General features: G+C 30.9%; 2 protein-coding genes across 2 annotated transcripts; one reads left to right on the forward strand and one right to left on the reverse strand.

Annotated features, from left to right (window-relative positions):
* The first annotated feature begins 6,118 nt into the window (after window positions 1–6,118).
* LOC120142987 (protein SELF-PRUNING-like) lies at window positions 6,119–8,087 on the forward strand. The gene is made up of 4 exons (XM_039157419.1): window positions 6,119–6,374; window positions 6,466–6,527; window positions 7,691–7,731; window positions 7,840–8,087. The coding sequence occupies exons 1-4, from the start codon at window positions 6,174–6,176 to the stop codon at window positions 8,055–8,057; spliced, it is 522 nt and encodes a 173-aa protein (XP_039013350.1). The 5' UTR covers window positions 6,119–6,173; the 3' UTR covers window positions 8,058–8,087.
* A 1,914-nt stretch (window positions 8,088–10,001) lies between these two features.
* LOC120142986 (CAAX prenyl protease 2-like) lies at window positions 10,002–13,294 on the reverse strand. Its single transcript, XM_039157417.1, has 8 exons — window positions 12,890–13,294; window positions 12,566–12,625; window positions 12,242–12,454; window positions 11,672–11,783; window positions 11,119–11,190; window positions 10,847–10,909; window positions 10,458–10,535; window positions 10,002–10,343 (listed from the first exon to the last, which is right to left on the reverse strand). Exons 1-8 carry the CDS (start codon window positions 13,097–13,099, stop codon window positions 10,210–10,212), a joined length of 942 nt encoding a protein of 313 aa, XP_039013348.1. The 5' UTR covers window positions 13,100–13,294; the 3' UTR covers window positions 10,002–10,209.
* Window positions 13,295–21,808: the final 8,514 nt, after the last annotated feature.

Here is a 21,808-nt window from a genome sequence, read left to right on the forward strand (position 1 = left end):
CACATGAAACATATACTATCCGAAAGTCAATAATTCTTTATTTAAAAACGACTTTAAAATAAGTAATTGTATTTAAAAATTATAATATAAAATATTTAAAATACTATTTGTTCATCACACAGAGCTCCAAAATATAAATATGTACATACTAACTAAGGAATATAAAAAACATCGAAAAGATGTCATACTGCTTCTGGCCGTTTGAAGTAGTCCTCCAAAATGTATAGGATGTCCTGTTTGACTCCTCACTCGGCAGACTTCTCCTTACCTATATGTGAACCAACAACACGCTAAGTTTTTCACTTAGTGAGGCAACGTATTAACATAAATAAAATATTTAACATATAAAGAAAACAAATATATGTATATATATAGTTTATATCTAATCAAATATTTGTATTAAAACAATATTAAAAATTCTATAAATCACTTAACATAGTCGATCTAGTTTTATACTTTTCTATTTCAGATCATATAATTACCCACTGTATTTTCATGAGAATATATGGTAAGTGAGTCAGATAACAAGTGAGCACGATATACTCAGTTGAAATTACCATAACAGATTGCACTGAGTCACTCCACCTCATGCATCACTAAGATATGCTGAGTCAGAGCACGAGTGACCCATCTTGGTGCCATATAATACACATATAGAGCCAGATAGATCGCACTGGATCACTCCACCTCGTGCACCACTGGGGTACACCGAGTCAGAGCACGAGTGATCCATCTTGGTGCCAGATCTGAAACAGATATAGATTAACTCCACTAACTCTCATTCATTCTCATACAATGGGCTTTATTTAAAATCAAATACTAATTTGCATAAAAAAATAATTCATATAATCGAATATAAAATCATTCTCATAAAAATCAGATTTTGGACCGTTTATATCCAAAAATATTTAAATTCTATGAAATTAAAGAATAGTAAATTGTACTTCTTTTAAATATAATTTAAAAACATTTTCTTTCAGATCTATCGAGTTTGACTCGTCGCAAGTCGCCATCGTATTATTTTTTTTATAAAAAGTTAGTTGCCTCACTAATTTTAATGCTATTTTCGTTCTACTCTCGAACTTATTTTTTATCTTTCAACTCGCTCGGTCCCGAATTTCGATCGCGATCTTCACGACGATCAATTCTCCATTGTAATCAATTTTCAACGTAGGTTAGTACTTTAACTAATATTATAATCATATACACAAACAATTTCTAAAAAAATACAATCAATACATATCCGAAACTAATTTCTTTCCTTTAATTTTGTACTTCCATCCTTTCACCACTAAGCTTTCTCCAAACTTATAATCGAGCCCCTAGATTTATGAACTCTTCCTAATCGATCCAATTTACCGAATTACGTCTTTCTTACAAGCACCATAAAATCTCACAGTATCAACTTATAATCTAACTCACTCTCTGTGTATCCCATTTACTTGGATTAAGTTCTCCCTTGGCCGAAACTTTGCAATAATATATCCGCTAATGGCTCCCATTTTGGTTCAATCGCAATTTAATCCTTAATACACCATTTCTAATCCATTCTAATCAAATTCAAATCAATACAAATCAAATTCACACAATTACTCACTAAGTCCTTCAATGGCCAAATCACTAAACTAATCCCTCCAACAATTTTTATTCAACTTTTATGCTTAATTATAATTCCACTACACTCGTAAGATCGAATTTCAACCTTAACTCAATCAAAATCAACTTCCCCTTCATCCTCCTAAATCACCCATTTCCACAATTCAAGCATAAAATCAAGAAACAATTATACCAACTTGTAGACCCTTCCATTACGATTCTTAGTACCTTTTAAAGCTCTTGCTAGTGTTACAATGGCTACAAGTAGACCCTTCCATTCTTGTGAAACTTTCTTAGCCTCCTCGACAATATCTCTTGAAACTCTTTCATCAAGGTTAGCTGTAATATCTTGAATTTTGGACTAGTGACTGGAATGTAAAAATTTTAAAGTTTGGGACTAAAGTGTGAAGTTGTAAAAGTTTAAGGACTAAAATATACATTTTTAGAAGTTATATTTTGGTTCAAATTTGGTTAAAAAATGGACTTAAAATGAATGAGAAATTGAAGAAACAATAAAATAAAGGACTAAATCGTAAAACTATCAAAATACTTAGTCAAATTTTTGGTTTTTCGAGTAACTTAAAAATTCAAAATTTTCGGTTTAGGAGCATATGGTTCAAATTTAGTAAAAAAAATAGACTTAAAATGAAGGAGAAATTGAAGAAATAATGAAACCAATGACTAAATCGTAAAACTATCAAAATTTTTGGTCAAATTTTTGATTTTTTGAATAACTCGAAAATTCAAAATTTCAACTCGACTCGAACTAAAAAACCGAATTTATAATTTGAGTTTACTCCAATAACTCGACTTAAATAACTCAAAATTGAATAATAAAATCGACTTTTCGAGTCGACTTTTGTTCACCCTTAATCCCTGATAACGCAATTGGATATTCAAACATACTTTCCTTAAAAAGAAACTTTTGTGCCGATACACTATCAAATATGGGTTGTAGCATTGAGGAGGAGCTGTTGGTTTTTGACTCGCCGCCTGCTGAGATTGTGGGAGAAATGGAGTAATAATCATCGAATATCATGATAACGCCGATATAAAAGTATACCATATTTTTAAGGGTAAATTATGCATTTAGTACGTAAATTATTAGTTTTGGTCTGTTTCAATAGTTAAACTTCGAATTTTTTTCTTCAAAATCATACTTAATATATAATTTTTATTTCATTTTAGTATCCGTCATTAAAAACTTAATGCGATTAGTACCTAAACTATCAGTTTTGCCTAAACTTTCATTTTTTTTGTTCAAATGTTAACGTTAAATTTTGAACATGGGAACTAAAATGAAACAAAAACTAAACTTTAGGTATGGTTTTAAAAAAAATTAAAAGTTCAGTTACTAAAACAGACAGAAGTTGATAGTTTAGGTACTAAACGTCACATATATCAAATCAAAATTATTGTCAAGAATCATTATAATTGGTTGAGATTGTGTTGATAACATATTTTAAAAATAAGAGAATTTATAACAAGAACAAAAGAACAAACAAAAGAGAGAGATAACAATATAAAATAGAAGTATTTTCAATTATTTGTATAATATGAGCCTTACAAAGTTGCTATTTATAGGACTAAAATTATAGTCATAAAAAGATGTATTATAAGTAGGGTCGGTTTTGGCTATTTTTTTATTTGGGGTAAAAATGTAAAAAAATAAGCCTCTAATTTAAAAAAAAAATAAGAAACGTGTAATATACAATTTTTATTATAATCATTTTATTAAATTAAATAAATAATAATTCATTACAATTTCAAAAATATATTATTAGCTGACCCTATTCAGCTATGTAATGGGATAAGGGGGAAGTAGGGTAGTAAGCTGCCCCCAACGTCATGTTAAGAGTAGCTTCCGTAAAAGACATCCGTTATGAATTGCCCTTAGTGAGACTCGATCTCACTGCCACAAAGTTAAGAGCTTTATGTTCTATCAACTAAGCTAGACGGGCAATTCTGATAAAAAAATTATAAAAAATATCAAAAACTATATTTTAGGATACAAATGCTTATAAAAAATATTGGGGTAAACTACGCAAATGGTTACTAATATTTGAGTAAAATTTTTGTTTACTCCATTGAAGTTTCAAAAGTAATAAATTGGTTGTTAACGTTATTGATTTATAATAAATCGGTCACTCGTCATTAATAACCATTACTGCAGTAACAAAATATGACTTGGTGCGTTAAACTAACCGACTTAACACGTTTGATCTACGGTTCAAATATCATTTGGGGAAAGTAGGGAAGGGGTGAAATGGCTTTGACATGTTTTCTCATTGGTTTTCTGGTTTGATTCTATGGATTCTGGTGAATGGTATGTCTTTCTATGAAAATACATGAGAGGTCTTTGTTTTAAGTCTTGTCAAAGTAAAAGTGAGGTTCTCTATTTTTCTTTTTCCTGTCTTGAGAGTAGTATTTTTGGTAAGTAAATCAAACAGTGACTATGGGGCAGAAGAAGAAACCCAAAAGTTTTCATCCTTGATTGTAAAAATTGATTTCTTTATATAAATTTTTTTATTGCACTGCTTTGTCTATACCATCTAATCTTCTCAATTGGTACCTGTGGAGTTAGCTGGTTTAACGTGATACATCAGCATTTCGTTACGAAGAAGAAAAGGAGTCAAATGATTAGTCAATCGTGTTGAGTCAGCTGGTTTAATGCACCACATCAGCATTTTGTTACTACAATAACGATTATTAACAACAAGTTACCAATTTGTTGCAAATCGATAACGTTAGTGACTAATTTTTTACTTTTGAAACTTTTGTAGGGAAACCGAAAACTTACTTAAACATTAGTGATCATTTGTGTCGTTTACCTAAAAATATTGCCTTCGAGCATTTCTTGATCACTGATGATAGTGATCAATTTATTAATAAATTCAAAATTTGAGAGGAAAAGTAAAAACAATCAAACTTTGCCACTAAAGATGAAACATAGTGTGTGATATACAATTTGAACCGAACAGGTGTCCCAAGAAAATGAAAAAAAAATAGATTTTTTTTGCTCCCACTTAAGGGAAATTCACCATTTTTGACTTAGCCAAATTATAAACTTATAGGGTAAATTATGCATTTAGTATCTAAACTATTAGTTTTGACCCGTTTTAGTATCTAAACTTTCAATTTTCTCAAAACCATACCTATTGTTTAGTTATCATTTCATTTTAGTATCCGGCTACTAAAAACTTAACGCGTTTAGTACCTAAACTATCTGTTTTGGCCCGTTCGAGTACCTAAATTCTCATTTTTTCTTCAAAATTTAACGTTAAATTTTGAACGGATGTACTAAAATGAAAAAAACTAAAGGTTTCTATGGCGGGGTACTAAAATGAAACAAAAACTAAACTTTAGGTATGATTTTGAAAAATTGAAAGTTTATATACTTAAACGGACCAAAATTGATAATTTAGGTACTAAAACAGACCAAGATTGATATTTTAAGCACTAAAGGCATAGTTTGCCCTTGTTTATAACTTTGAAATGACCTGTGAGCTTTAGGACTTATGTTGCACTCTCTTATGGTGGAGTCCCCTTTATGCTTCTCTCCCAAAAGAATATCTCTAAAAATGGTAAAATTTTCTATCAAAATGTGCATCTCTAGTTTTGGAAATGTTCTAATAAAATTAATCAAAAAAGAAAGAACAATAAACAATTCCTTAGGGGCTTCCAAATATTCCAGATTTTGTACATTTTTTTTAAAAGATTACAATTTGCACACTAAAGAAAGCTTGCAGAGATTATTTATAATCCAATCGTGTTAAATGAAAATCGGGCAAACTATGCATTTAGTACTTAAATTATCAGTTTTAGTTCGTTTTAGTACCTAAACTTTCATTATTTTTCAAAATCATACCTAATATTTAGTTTTTATTTCATTTTAATACCTCTTTGTTAAAAACTTAGCGCATTTAGTACCTAAACTATTCGTTTTTGTCCGTCTTAGTACCTAAACTATCAGTTATTTTCAAAACATAAAATTAAATTTTGAACAGGTTACACAAACGTAACAAAAACTAAACTTTAGATATGGTTTTGAAAAAATTGAAAGTTTAGGTACTAAAACGGACCAAAACCGATAGTTTAGGTACTAAATGTATAATTTACCCATGAAAATCACGTTAAGAGTTATATATAACATAGAAGAAGGGAAAACAGCCAATGAAGAACCAATTCCAGGGTCCCCCAACTGAGAAATAATCATATAACTAAAACAATATGATATTCAATAGCAAATAAACAAAGGTGTTTCCAACTATTTCTTCCTTTATTTCCCATATATTATAAAGCTTTATACTCTTCAGAACGCCTATCTGGACATGACAGGTATCTAGAGAACTTATATACAATTTTCTAGAATTCAGTCTTTTTTTCTTCATACGTAACTACTCGAACCTTATAGAGTAATACTCACTTTTATCACTGAAGTCGTTTAATAGGTTTCTCGAGTTTCGAGCACTATAAAAAGGGTTTGTTTTCTTACTTACATCACATCCTTCAACATTATCATATAGAAGAATCCCTCCTTTTCAGTGTCACTGACCTTTCTTCTTCCCTCTCTTTCAATGTCATCAAGAACGGGAGAGCCTCTCATTGTTGGGAGAGTTATTGGAGATGTTCTTGATTACTTCATTCCTAGCATTAAAATGTCAGTCGCTTTCAACAACATGCAAGTCTTTAATGGACAAGAGTTTTACCCTTCAACTGTTGCCACCAAACCTAGGGTTCAGATTCATGGTGGTGATTTGAGAACTTTCTTCACTCTGGTCAGTTTCTTCTTCTTCATAAGCTCTTTGTTCCCTTTCTGTTTCCATTTTTGGTATGTAAACCTTGGTTTCTCTGTCTGTTTTGTTGCAGGTCATGACCGACCCAGATGTCCCTGGACCTAGTGACCCTTACTTAAGGGAGCACCTTCACTGGTATAGATATTTTACATCTCTTAACAATATATATATATATATAAGTTAAAATTATTTTATACATGTCAGACATGAGTAACTTCAATTCATTTCAAGATTTTCATATATTTGAGAAGTCTATAACAATCATGTCCTATCCTTTCAAATCTTTCTGATCCTTGAAGAACAATTAGAAGTAAAAGTAACATCCGGTACACATGTAAACATATATACGCATGATTTTATGTTAGGAGTGTAAATTTAGGAAAATATATTAAAAATATTTAGGTGTGTAAACTTATTCCAAATTAGATCATTAATTGAAAGTACAAAAAAAAGTACCTAAACTATATAAAAATTTGAAATTTTCAGAAGATTGGATATAACTCTAGTACCCCTCTATCCATTCTTGCATGCAAGTCCATAAAAGAGTTCAGTACTGTTGAGATATAGTATACCTTAATGTAAAGTGGGAGAGGTTACCAAAGTGTCTCTAAATCCATTATTTTTTTTCAACTCTCTTCCACGATCACCTCCTCAGGCGTGTGTGGACGCAAACTAGTACCGGAAAGCAAAGCTTTGATATATTATATAATAATTAGGGTAAATTACACATTTGGTACCTAAATTATTAGTTTTGGTCCATTTTAGTATCAAAACTTTCAATTTTTTAAAACCATACATAAAATTTAGTTTTTGTTTCATTTTAGTACCATTGTTCAAATTTAATGTTAAGTTTTGAAAAAACTGAAAGTCTAGGTACTAAAGCGGATCAAAATTGATAGTTTAGGTACTAACCACATTAAATTGTTAACGTCAGGTACTAAAATGAAATAAAAATTAAACATTAAATATGATTTTATAAAATTTAAAAATTTAAATATTAAAACAAACAAAAACTAATAATTTAAGTACTAAATACGTAAATTACCCTAATAATTAAAACAACCACCATAATCTTATTGTCCTGTCATATCTTTAACACTCTAATCAACTACTACTATTTAAGAGTTGACACAAAATTAATCTTCAACTCTGTAATAATCAAGCCTGCAAGTGTTGATAAGACAAGGAAGTGTTAGTTATTAGCAACAAATAGATAAAATAGAAGATAAGAGCACTCAAAACCTGGCAAAATAGAAGAAAAAGCTGACGGATTTCATTTGATATGGACCATTTAACAGGATTGTGACAGACATTCCAGGCACAACAGACGCCACATTCGGTAGGTTTGATCTTGTAATTAAGTACCTCTTGGACTGTTTGAAGAATGAGACAAGACAAAAAAACAGTTATTTCTTTTTTTGTTTCATTGGGGAATTTCATCGAACAGGAAGGGAAGTTGTGGGGTACGAGATTCCGAGGCCAGATATAGGGATCCACAGGTTTGTTTTCGTTCTTTTCAAGCAGAACCGTCGCCAGCTAATCGGGTCGCCTTCTTCGAGAGATAATTTTAGCACCCGAGATTTTGCTGCCGAGAACGATCTCGGCCTCCCTGTTGCCGCTGTTTATTTCAATGCACGGAGAGAAACTGCTGCAAGAAGACGATGATTAAACCTTCATTCAATTGCAGAAGAAGAAGAAGAAGAAAAACTTGGTGTTTAACGCAAACTTTGAGGTTATAAGCTTTGCTTTTTGTGTTGTACATTCTCAAGATCAAAATCATTCTGTCTATTGTGGTTTGTAAAAATAATTACTTTTAATAATTTTGCGCAGTATCTATTTAAAACTTGGGTAAAGTACACAAATGGTCCCCGACTTTAGGATAATGCTTTATTGAGTCATTTGACTATTAAAAGTTATAAAACAATCCTCCAACTATAGGGAGTTTCATTATTGAGTTCCTCGACTATTAAAAGTTATAAAATGGTCACCCAACTATTTTTTATATTCCAAACTCATCCTTTTCTGTTAAAACTTTGACAGTAGTCTGAACTGTACATTAACATGTTGACTGAGATATGACAAAATCTAGGGATGGGCATAGGTCGGGTCGAGTCGGATTTTAGGTCCACCTGACCCAACCCAAAAATTATATACCTTTCATCCAACCTGAACCGACCCGAAAAATATTCCACCCAACCCAAACTCGACGCGATTTTTTTTATATAAAATACAAACCCAACTCGACCCGAAATAATATATTTATTAAAAATATTATTTTATTCAATAAAAATAGGGATTCAATTGAAAGGAAATAATATATAGAGGGGTATTATTGCAATTATCCCTAAATATATAAGGTCAAATTATAATTTTTTGGGTTGGGTTGGGTTGGGTTGGGTATTTTTCACCCTAAACTCGAACCCGTCCCGCCCAAACATAAGCTCAAAAACCCGACCCAACCAAATTCAAACCTGAAATTTAAAAAAAAATCCGACTCAATCAGGTCGGGTCGAGTTGGAACTCGTTGGGTTCAGCTCAGACGATTGTTAATTTTTTAACAAATAAGGACGAGTTTGAAACATAATGAATAGTCAGTAACCATTTTGTAGCTTTTAATAGTCGAGAGACTCAATAAAACAACTCCCTATAATCGAGAGACCATTTTATAACTTTTAATAATTAAGGGATTCAATAAAATAATATTCTATAATTCATGGACTATTTGTGTACTTTACCCTTAAAATTTGTGTAGTCTATAACAATATATACATAACCTGTAAGTTGAAGATGCAAATATTAACCTGTCAGGTATGATTTTGAAAATAATTAAAAGTTTAGATAGTAAAACATACCAAAACTGATAGTTTTGATACTAAATGCATAGTTTACCTTAAAAACAAGACAACATGTTGAGTACCTCTACTATTATTCTTGTTCTATTTTGGTCACTTAATTATTTTTTGTTTTAAAATTATACTTAATATTATGTTTTGATTTTATTTTATGACCCATCATTAAAAAATTAACAATAATACTGATATATCATCACATAATATCACATTATCATCGACTTTAAAAAAACATCAGCAGTTCAAACAAAAACAGAGAGATGATGAGATCATTACATTTCATCAGCCAATGAATTTGCCTTTTGAACAATCAGAGGGATAATGAGATCAGTTCATTACATTTCAGTTCAGACAAAAACATCAAAATGTTGTTATCTCAAACCGGTTAGGATTCGAAAAATTACTTTTTCTTCTGTTAATATCCAAAGGTAAACTTAGCATTTAGTACCTAAACTTTTCAGTTTTTCAGAAACCTAATGTTTAGTTTTATTTCATTTTAGTACTTTATTATTAAACGCTTTTAGTACCTTAATCATCAATTTTGGTATGTTTTAATACCTAAACTTTAAAAAAAAATCAAAACTTAACGTTAAATTTTGAACGGGAGTACAAAAAAAAAAAAAAACTAAACTTTAAGTATGATTTTTAAAAAAAATTAAAAGTTTAGATACCAAAATTGATAGTTTAAGTACTAAACGTATAATTGACCCTAGCTGATAATGTACAACAATTGAATGCGCCAGGTCAAAAATCCAGGCCTAAAGAGTACAATAAGATTTGATAATGAAATGGCTCCATAGTACATATGCTTCTAATGCCTAATTACACTCATTTCATCATTTGCTTATACCATTACCGTTCCATCTAGTCAATACTTCATGTCGATCGTAGACGCACACCCGATTCCCATCGCTTACGGTCCGTCATCCTGATCATGATTTTTCCCATCCTTTGAGGGGAAAGGTGTTTTAATTCCATGAGCAATATCCTTGCCAACATCTGCAATTATCTGTATTCTCATTGTATAGGTCGGGCCGTGTTAAAGGGCACAAAAGCCCCACAAATGATATCATTCCGGTCACGAATGCAGCGCTAACTAGCCCTAAAAATATAATGGACACAAAACGTAAGCGAATTGTCCGGGCATGCATAATAGTATGCTATGACAATGCAAAGACATAAGGGGGTTCAACTAATAGAAACTCCGGTCACGGACCTTTCCTCTGAACAAAGAGCACTGGCAATCCCATATAATTGCAAAATGCATGAGCAACTAAAGGAGCAACAATGTTTCCTGCCAAGGGTTAATATAAGCTGAATCAGTAAGGCCGGAGGATTAATTGTAATGAGACAATAAGCTAACCGGTACTAGTGAACCCGTATAGTGTTTTATATTTGCGTAAGCGGAAAAAAATACATCACAAAAAAGGAACAATAACAACCGAATTTTACCTTTATCCGTTCTATTTACGAAAAGCTAAATGAGTATTGAAATGAAAAATAAACATCTTGCCAGCCCATGTACAAAACAGCTATGGAGCACGAACCAAAAGTACATTAGAGGGAAAAAAATTAATAACATTTTATCAGCAAACAACCGCTGACCTGTTCGAATGAAGAGAAATGAAGCATATGAACCAAAGACAACAGTGTAGCCAAGCTGGAGACCTGAGAAACACATACAAGCAATGGCGTATCAGCACATCCCAAAGACAGAAAACATTCTAATTCCTAAAACAAAGGTGTCAAAAGCTTAAAGCCAACCGAAGTTTCCACCCAAAAAAGGAACAGCAAGAAACCAACTCGAACATCTATATATTTTTTCCCTATTAAACAAAAAATGCAGCTATGACTTCCGAGGAAAATCTAGTTTGTACCTACAACCATGGAGGCTTTAAGCAAGCTATAATGATGCAGACTGTAGATCTCCATTACATGGTTCAAATGTGCTGCAAGACACCGACAAAGCAGAGTTAAAACAGTTTATATTCAATAGGAATTGCAATGCAATGGAGCACATATCTCAAGCCTTATGCTTTAATGAATCCCAAAAAAGCACAAACACATGCAAACGCACTAACACCAGCAAGTATTAAGTGATAACAAGGACATGAAACAGTACATAGGTAACCTTATCCCTTTAAACAACACAATTTAACCAAAAATCAATTTTTGCCAACCTTATCCCTTTGAACTTCTTTAGACTGATAAAAAATTAAAAACGGATTTTGGAACAGGCACAACAACAGTATATAGGCAATGACAATGTGTGTAAACTAAATGTAAATAAATGCTATAAAACATAAATCGAAATAAATTGTACTATAAGGCATATTATAAGTACTTAACACCAGAAGAAAAGAAGATAATAAATCCTGCCAACATTAATGATCAAACTGTATTTAATAACTCAAAAATAAAACAACTCACCTAAACTGAAGAAAGTAGGACAGAGAAAAACGACTTCGTAGGCTTTAAATCCCCCACAAAGAAGTAAAGGAATCATACATGCTCTAAACACCAACTCTTCTGTTACTGGTGCCTGTTCATTAAACTACTATTAAAGACTGAAGGCTGAACCAACAGGAAACAATTTCAAAATGTTTCCTTTAATTTTAAATAATTATTATTCTCCTAAGCATGATCGTTCAACAAACAAATGGAAAAACAACATATTAATCAATTGATCAGAAAAAACTATTTCACAGAACAAGCAAGCATATGCAACCTTTTTCATAAAAAAAAATAATTCCAGACACTTTCCTCTAATTTTCAATAATTATTATTCTCCTAAGCATGATCGTTCAACAAACAAATGCTAAAACAACATATTAATCAATTGATCAGAAAAACTATTTCACAGAACATGCAAGCAAATACAACCTTTTTTAAAACAAAAAAAAATAATTCCAAACACTTCCTGATCGTGGACCTTGCAATTAGTTGCATTTTGGCATCCAACCCAAAGATGAAGAAAATTGAAATGGTGAACATACTGACCACAACGAAATTCCTCCAGAATAAAATATTTGAAGATACTGAAGACATCTGGCCCGGGAAGCCTAGAAGGGTACTTTTGATACAACCGAGCAGTGGCTCTCCATACTGATGCCTACGCTCCTTCCACTTATTCAGCAATAACATAGACTTGAGCATCAGGGATCCAGCATACATAAGAGAAGTCAAGAACAGAGGAAATACCACTGCTTGCCACTGTTACATAAAATTGCATTTCAATCACTGATTTCAAATCAGCAGATCATAAAACATAAACAGTAAATCGATAAGAATGTAGGAAATATACTCCAGATGTGTGATTCTTACAAAATGATCCGATCGAATGCCATAAACCGCAGTCGAGTAAGTTGGCTCCCCATTTCTTATCTAGCATAACCGAACATGTTAAAAATTCATGATAGATTAACAAATAAAACACTTTTTCTAAAACGCACGAGGGAAGATTTTACTTTTTACATGAAACAGATTAGTTTCAATGCCTGCAACAAATATAACATTTTCTCATCTCTGATTATGAATAAAGTTCCTATTTAGCTCCTACTTCATAGGATGACAAAATTTTCAATCTACAGCAATGCATAAAAGACGAGTGAAATGAAAACGGGAGACGAAGGAACCGTAGAGGTGTACTGGAAGAACGAGAGCGCAGAAAATAACGGACGCGACAGAGCAAACGGCGGCGCAAATGAAGCGTCGGATCATGAAATTCTCGTAGGATTGCGGAGGCGGGAGGCGGAGGATCAGAGTAGGAGCATAGAGAATAGCAACATAGAACAATGTCATGGCGATGCAAGCAATCACTGCTACTGGCTTCGATAAGCTACCTTCGGTCTCTTCCATGTATGGATTCGCTGTGGCGGCGACCTGGGACACCGGAGAGAGGAAGTGAAGGTAGGAAAGAAAAGCCGGTTCAGGTTCAATCTCTTCTCCTTCTTTTGATCCCCTTTAGGGTTTTGACCTGGGCAGGTTCTTGTTAGTCAATTTTTGAATTACCTAAAAGCCTCTCATTAAATTAACCCTTTACTTCCAGTTGAGCCGGCTGCCATGATAACCTTTTTTCTTTTCTTTTTGGGTACAGAAATGAATTAGAAGAAGGGAAAAACAAGAGTAAACTATGTATTTAGTTTAGTACTTAAATAATTAGTTTCGATCCGTTTAGTATATAAAATTTTATTTTTAAAAAAAATATATATAACATTTAGTTTTCATTTCATTTTAATATCCCGCTGTTAAAAACTTAACGTATTTAGTACCTAAATTTTTAGTTTGAGCCCGTTTTAGTACTCATACTTTCAATCTTTTCAAAATTTAACCTTAAATTTTGAACTGATATTAAAATGAAACAAAAATTAAAATTTAGGTATGATTTTGAAAAAATTAATAGTTTATGTACTAAAACAAATCAAAACTAATAGTTTAGATACTAAACGTGTAATTTACCAAAACAAGTCTCCATGAATTGCATTAGAGTAACATATAGAAGTATAAGAATAATGTAAATACTTGGTATTAAATAGATTATTGTATATGAGAATATTAATTATTTTTTAGTAAGTTAATGTGATTACAAAGTAGTATCTGTTCGAAATACTCCCAACTATTTGACAATGAATGTTCAATCACCTTGTTGCAACCACTGGTGCTCGAACCCATGACCTCTAGGAATAACAACGATTCCCTTAAGCACTAAGGTTGAATGATTAAGGATTTTCATAATATTTTATTTCATGTGAGTTCAAATTTGTAGTGTTTTATTTAGGGTAAATTATAGGATTAATACTTAAACTATCAGTTTTAGTTTATTCTATTACCTAGACTTTAAATTTTTTTCAAAACTATACCTAAAGTTTAGTTTTTGTTTAATTTTAGTACCTCTTTCAAAATTTAAAGTTAAGTTTTAATTTTTTTTGAAATTTTAGGTACTAAAACGGATCAAAACTGATAGTTTCGGTATTAAACACATTAAATTTTTAATGATATGTGCTAAAATAAAATAAAAACTAAACGTTAGGTATAGTTTTGAAAAAATTGAAAGTTTAGGTACTAAAACAAACCAAAATTAATAGTTTAGGTACTAAATGCGTTGTTTACTCTTTATTTTTAGAATGTAACATCATTATTGGCATAATGCGAACAAATACCCCTAACATTTGGCACTATATGCATTTGTGCCCAAATCGTTTTTTTAGCAGTTCTACCCACAACGTTTGATTATGAGGCATAAGTCCCCCTATTGGATGGAATCCGTCAGTCAACTAACGGTCAACGGGTCCATCTGACGTGGCATGCACATGTGATCATCGATGATGATGTAGCATTTTCATGTCATTATTTTTACTGGCGTGGCATGTCCATATCATAGATGATGATGACGTGGCAGATCCACGTAGACTAACTGCTGACATGGCATGTACACGTGTGATGCCACATCATCAATTTTTTAAAAATTAATTAATAATAAATAATTATTTTTTATTAAATTAATATCAATCAATCAGATGTTGCCATGTGGCACATGAATTTTTTATTAAATTAAGAAAAAAGAGATTAAACTTCCACAAATTTTGCAATCCATGGGATTTGAACTTGGGTCTAAAGAATTAAAGTCTTAATACCTAACCATCAGGACAAGTCACATGGTTGTTATTAAATGGCTAATAACAACATTTAAAGTATATTGTTGCCATCAAAACCACCATTAACACAAACACTTTTTTTAAAATATAGTTAGATTTAAATTGTTATAATTATTTGAGTAAATTTAAATTATTCATAGGTCTTTTAAAATTTAAATTTATAAATCGATCTGGGTCTTAATTAATTTTAAATTTATAAACTTTAAAAAAATCATAGGAAAATTGATCTGGGGATAAACCATAGGTGTTTTTTAAAGTTTATAAATTTAAAATTAATTAAAATTTTATCTTCGATGGTGTATTTCATGTGGCAGTTTCAATGGAATTCGACGCCAATTCGAAGGATAATATTGGTAAATTCTGCATTTTTTTTATCTTCAATGCATTTTCATTCACGTTTCGGCAGTTCATCAATCGAACAGAGCATTTGATTTTTCCAAGAATCCTATGTTAGATCAAACATCATTTACCCTGCAATCAAAGGCACTGAAAACCTCCTCAAATCTTGCTTGAAATCCACACAGTGAAAAGGGTTGTTTTCACATCTTCCATAAGCACTATCACTGCTAAAGACAGAAATGGAGATTGGAGATATGTTGTTGATGAATCAAAGTAAAATTAAAAAACTGAAATTTAAAATTATAATTAATTTTAAATTTATAAACTTTAAAAAAGACCTATGGTTTATTCCCATATCGATTTACCTATGATTTTTTTAAAGTTTATAAATTTAAAATTAATTAAGACCCCAGATCGATTTATAATTTTAAATTTAAAAAGACCTATGGATAATTTAAATTTACTCAAATAATTATAACAATTTAAATCTAACTATAATTTTTTTATAAAAAAAAAGTGAATGTGTTAATGGTGGGTTTGATGGCAACAATATACTTTAAATGTTGTTATTAGCCATTCAATAACAATTAAGTGACTTGGTTTGATGGTTAAGTATTAAGGCTTTCATCCTTTAGACCCAGGATCAAATCCTATGAATTGCAAAATTTGTAGAGGTGTAATTCTTCTTTTCATAATTTAATAAAAAATTAATATTCCACATGGCAACATCTAATTGGTTGATATTAATTTAATAAAAAATAATTATTAATTATTAATTAATTTTTAAAAAAATTGATGACGTGGCATCACACGTGGATCTACCATGTCATCATCATCTATGATATGAACATGCCACGTCAGTAAAAATAATGACATGGAAATGCCACGTCATCATCGATGACCACATGTGCATGCCACGTCGAATGTACCCGTTGACCAATTGACTAACGGATTCCATCCAACGGGGGGACTTATGCCTCATAATCAAATGTTGTGGGTAGAACTACTCCAAAAAAAAAAACGATTTGGGCACAAATGCATATAGTGCCAAACGTTAGGAGTATTTGTTTGCATTATGCCATCATTATTTAATCAAATAATAGAGTATTGTGTATAAAGAAGTTTGTAATAAATATTAATTGGTTCAATGAGTCTGAGATTATATATATATTTTTAAATAAGATGATAGGTATGAATAAAATAAATTGAATAAAATAAATTAAGTTAGAAAATTAATTTTATAATAAATTTTTATAATATCAATCTATATTAATTAAGTAAATACAAGGATTATATCCAGGGGTGTTTAATGAGTTGAGCAACTCGTGAGTAGCTCGAAATTCAAAGCTCGGTAAAAACTCGACTTGGGTTGACTCGACTCGAACTCGAGCTCGACTCAAGACCTTATCAAGTTGAGTAGGACAAATTCTAACTAGACTCGCTAAGTTCGCGAGTAGCTCATTAATTTTTTATATATATTTTTTAGTAATTATCTTAAAAAATTATTTCATACACTAAAAAATAAAACCTTAATTTTTTAATGTATTTGTAGATTGTTATTTTGGAGTGTAGACTTTAAAATTACTTCATACACTCTTTTGATAAATTTTTTGGTTAAATTTATTAATTTATGTTTATATTAAGTTATATATGGTATTAGTATATTTTACTTATAGTTAAGAAAATAAAGTAAAAATTTCGGTGAGCTTAACGAACAATTAGGCGAGTAATGAGCATCGAACTTAACGAGTAACAAGCTTAATGAACAATGAGTCGAGCAACAAGTTTTCTTAACGGGCACGAGTCGAGCAAAATTTTAACAAGTAACGAATCACTTCGAGCAACAAATTTTTTTAACGAGTACAAGTCGAGCACTACGCAACTAACGATCAACTCACTCGATAAGTACCCCTAATTATACCCCCAAAGAAAAAAAAGGAGCATTGTTATATGTAAGAAAATAGATCCTCCCTCTAGTTTTAAAGATTTAAAGTAAGGCCTTCACTTATGTCCCGTAATTTTTCGCATCACCCAGTATGCGAGTAGGGATGGCAAACGGGTACAGTTTCGTGGATTCCGCACCGTATCCGCTCCAATTGGGGCGGGGATGGGTATAATTTTAGCGGGTAGTGGGCCGGTGTGGATTTAGAAAGTGGTACCCGTCGTGGGTGGTGGCGGGTAATGGGTTTGAGACATTACCCGCCCCGCATCCGCCTGCCCCACATCCGCGGGCCCAGCTAAATATCCATTAAATTTTGGATCATTATGAATTTAGGTGTAATTTTATAGACTAATTTATAAATTCTAATATTGTATAAGATATAACATGTAATTTATCAAACTCTCCAACAAATGGCAAAAGATATTTTGGGCATTCCTGTCTCCACTATCCCATCAAAATCTGCATTCAGTATAGGTGGAAGAGTAATTGGTCCTTATCGTAGTCGACTACTTCCGGAGACGATTGAAGCATTAATGTATGCTCAAAATTGGCTTTGGGCCGATATTAAAAGTAATATTATTATTTAATTTATATTAGTTGTCAAATTGTGCTTAATTATCTTATTAAAGTTTAGTTACTAACTTATATTAGTTTTACTTTCTATTATATATGTAGGTAGTAGTGAATTTAAATTGGAGCGCTCTCAGTTGGAGGAAATAGAGAATGATGATTGTAATACTAGAGTATTATATGTCACAAATATTGCCTGAAATTTTAGAATGTTGTGCCAAATAACAAAAACATTATGTGTTTGTCATTTATGTTTCTAGACTTTAATTATGTCCTTTATTATGGTGTTTTATGTATTTTAAGATCTATATTAACACTTAACTTAGATAATCCTTAGATTATTTTATTATGTTTCTTAATGGACATGTTTTTTTTATGTTTGTTGCTTATGTATAACTTAAGTTTGCTGTCAGGCGGGTCTAGACGGGTACGTCGCTAGAGGGTAGTGGGTGTGGGGATGAATTTGAGAATGTACCCGCGTGGGCGGGTGTGGATTTGAAAATTTGTACCCATCATGGGTGGTGGGCGGGTGGTGGATTGAAAAATATTAGGTGGGTATGGGGATGGGGAAGGGGGTATCCGCACCCGACCCGCCCGTTTGCCATCCCTATATGCGAGGCAGCAATATTAGATCTATAGCCGTATAATTTGGGGTGTATTCGGTTCGATTCGGTTTGATTTTTTCATTAAAATATGAATTGAATCATACTTTATGAGTTTTAAAAAATTAAAACTGAAACCGAATAGTATAAAAATTGTAGTTTCGGTTCAATTTGGTTTTGCGGTGTTTCATTGTTTACAAATTTTCAAACTCAACCTCCAAAAAGACAAATTTAAAGCTTAAATTGAGTTCAAATATATAAATTTAAATTTATAAAAAATATTATTGGGTTTAAAGTTTTATTTATTTAAATTTATCTTATAATAATTCAAAAAGAATTTGTCTTAGATACTTATTTTCTTTTATTTCTGCAACTCGATTTGATTCAGTTCAAACGAATTCCATATGAAAAATTAAAATCAAACCGAATTGTATATTTATTTTTTTTAAATCGAACCGAACTTGAATTATAAATTGAAAAACTCGAATCGAACTGAAATGTATAGTTTGGTTCATATCGATTTTTTAATTTTTTCGATTTTATTGCTTAACCCTGAGTATAACTCATTTATTGATGGAAGAAAATATCCTATAACGACTTTAAGTAATTTATCTATTTTAATTTAGATAGAAAATTATGACTAGTGATGATTTAAATGTTTTTATTATCATTTTTATTGCCTGGAGAAGAGTTATGAAGAATCACGTGGACCAACCAGCCTATAAATAACTATCATCATCTTAGGTTCAATATCAACACTAAAGGAGCGTTTGATTCACGGAATGTTATATTACTTTGGGAATAAGATTATCGGATTATTACATTATTTATTATATCACTGAGAATGTTGTATTACTTTATTTGATTGTTTGACATAAATCTAAGATTAGAGTGCTTGGTTGAGGTAATATAATATAATATATATATATTACCAAATTGTCATTGAGATATATTTCTTTTTTAACAAGTTTAATTCTCACTATTAAAGTCAAAATATTTACACGAAAGTTAATAAAAAAATATAACTTTTTTATTATTTTTAATTTATATATTTCTAAATAAAATTCGTACATAAATTATTTAATATATTTTTTATTATTTATTATTTCTTTGAAAATACAGAAATATACTTATACAAATATAATTATGTGTTTATTTTTAGGTATCAAGATGTTGAGAGATGTACATACTTACACTGATGTAAGTATGTATGTATTTTGAGGTATCAAGATATTATGAGATGTACATACTTACATCGGTGTAAGTATGCGTTAATTGCTACACTATTTTATTTCATTCATGCTACATGTATGAGTTGTACAATAAAATATCATATCGAATTATTTGACAAAATTAATAGAAAACATAAAAAATATAATATAGAAAATATTTTATAAAAATTAATCCTAAAAATAAACGTAATAAAACACATAGCAAAAATGAAACCTGAATCAAACACATACATAATAAACAATCAAAATAAAATAAAAATTAATATTTTTGTTTTACTTTTTATTTTATACACATCATATTTTCTTATAATAAGTATCAAAAAAATCTGAAATCATTAAAAAGAAACAAAATAAATTTATAATCTTCTAATTATATACAAAAGTAAGGATTATTTTTGAAATAACTATATTAATTTAGGGATATTATTGTCTTAAAGGGAGAAAATAGTATAATACCTAAGAAAATGGAGGGAATGGAATTTTCGAAAAAATATTAAAGAAAAGTTCATAAAGGTATTATTATAATAAAATTGCCCATTTTTCTATTAAATGTCGTATTTAAAAAAGAGTAAACCACTTGAATTACCATCTAACTATGAGGTTGGTGTCGAAATGACCAATATTTTCAAAAAATTAGTTAATAATGATCACTTAACTATTTTATTGGTATCATTCAAGCCACATGTCATTAATATTAAAAGGAGGTGCTGATGTGTAAGTCAACATAATTTGTATAATTATACATTTGATCCTTAATATTTTTACATTTAATTCATTTGATCCTAGTTTTAATTTAATTTAATAAATTAACCCTCCAATCAGATGCTTACATGTTTCAACTGTGACATGTGTCATGATCATATGGTGACATGTGTCACCTCCTAATTGAAGGGTTAATTTATTAATTAAAACCATGACCAAATTGATTAAATGTAATTAAGGATCAAATGTGTAATTATATTAATTATATTAACTGACACATCAACACATCCAATTAAATAGTTAGATGATCATTCAATTAGTTTGCCCTTTAAAAAATAGTTGCAGGAAAAAACACAATTTTTAAATAGAAAAGATTTTTTTCCGATTAATCTAGGGTAAATATCAGGTTGTCCTTGGGCCAGGGTAGGAGGGGCGCCCACTCAGGGTCCACAAATTTAAAAAGTTCTTAATATAATTTTTTTATAATAAATTTTTTAAAAAAAGTAAAAATAAAATAATAGACCATGTGTTTGTTAAAGTGTCAATTGTCATCATTGAATATTAACGTTACTAAACTATTCAACTTCTCATAATCTCTACTTCAATATGTCTTTCTCAAAATTCTCAATATCAATTCACCGAATCCAATTGAATCTCTTTAATTTTTGTCTTTCCAAATTCTAACATCAGTCCATCAAATCTCTTTCCTGATTTTCCATATCAATAGAAAATTTTATTAACGTTATTATTTTCCCTTCAAAACTCAATGAGAGAAAAAAATTAAGTATAATTAGCATGTTTATTTTCTCTTTTATATTTCATAATTCTTCTGAAAATTATTACTCTCACAAATTTACTTTATAACCAAAGTTTGTCTACTTAATCTTCTCTATCAGCAGCCCCTACTTGGCTCAATCAGTGACAATTCCAAACTGTAATTAACACCCTATTACAGTAAAGCACTGCTAGAGTTCATAATCTAAATTAAAAGTATTACCAAAACAAGTCTGTTGGACTTAAGTAGAAAGTGAGCCCTGTGTCATATGATCTGCCTCCTCGTCTACCCCGATTGTCTTCATCGCTGTCATCGGATCACATTGTCAACAATCACAGGAGTAGAATTATGTTATGATAATTCCAAAGGGTCAAGCTTAGTAGGTACCTTCTACTTGATATTAGGGCAATGATTGTTGTATAAACAAGAACAATTGAAGCTATAAGTGCTGCCCCAAAAGAAACTCTAACTAAATATTCAAGTGCAGCCTGCCATGCAAGAGAAAGACATAAAGGACAGCACCTTCATCTGAAACCTGTTAAACGCTTCTTGAAAACAATGGTACTCACTAATCAAGAACTTCAAAGATACCAGAAATAGATATAATAATACTAAAACATGTCCCGAGAAACAATATGATAGTTCCCATACAGAGATCAGCAAAGGCTCACAATAGGTCAGTAACGCAAGCTGGCTCCATATTACTTCAGCAAAGAGAAAAAGAAAGACATCCAGCATGATTATAGACAGC

This window comes from Hibiscus syriacus, unplaced genomic scaffold, assembly GCF_006381635.1.
Source record: "Hibiscus syriacus cultivar Baekdansim isolate YM2019G1 unplaced genomic scaffold, ASM638163v2 tig00110833_pilon, whole genome shotgun sequence".
NCBI lineage: Eukaryota > Viridiplantae > Streptophyta > Magnoliopsida > Malvales > Malvaceae > Hibiscus > Hibiscus syriacus.

Excerpts from the sequence above, each read along its gene's own strand:
- LOC120142987 (XM_039157419.1), top strand. The coding sequence starts at position 6,174 with ATGTCATCAAGAACGGGAGAGCCTCTCATTGTTGGGAGAGTTATTGGA. Across the intron at positions 6,375-6,465 it reads TGAGAACTTTCTTCACTCTG|GTCATGACCGACCCAGATGT; the intron begins GTCAGTTTCTTC and ends GTTTTGTTGCAG. Across the intron at positions 7,732-7,839 it reads CACAACAGACGCCACATTCG|GAAGGGAAGTTGTGGGGTAC; the intron begins GTAGGTTTGATC and ends TTCATCGAACAG.
- LOC120142986 (XM_039157417.1), bottom strand. The coding sequence starts at position 13,099 with ATGGAAGAGACCGAAGGTAGCTTATCGAAGCCAGTAGCAGTGATTGCT. Across the intron at positions 12,626-12,889 it reads TCTGCGCTCTCGTTCTTCCA|ATAAGAAATGGGGAGCCAAC; the intron begins GTACACCTCTAC and ends CGGTTATGCTAG. Across the intron at positions 10,344-10,457 it reads GCTCTTTGTTCAGAGGAAAG|GGCTAGTTAGCGCTGCATTC; the intron begins GTCCGTGACCGG and ends TTATATTTTTAG.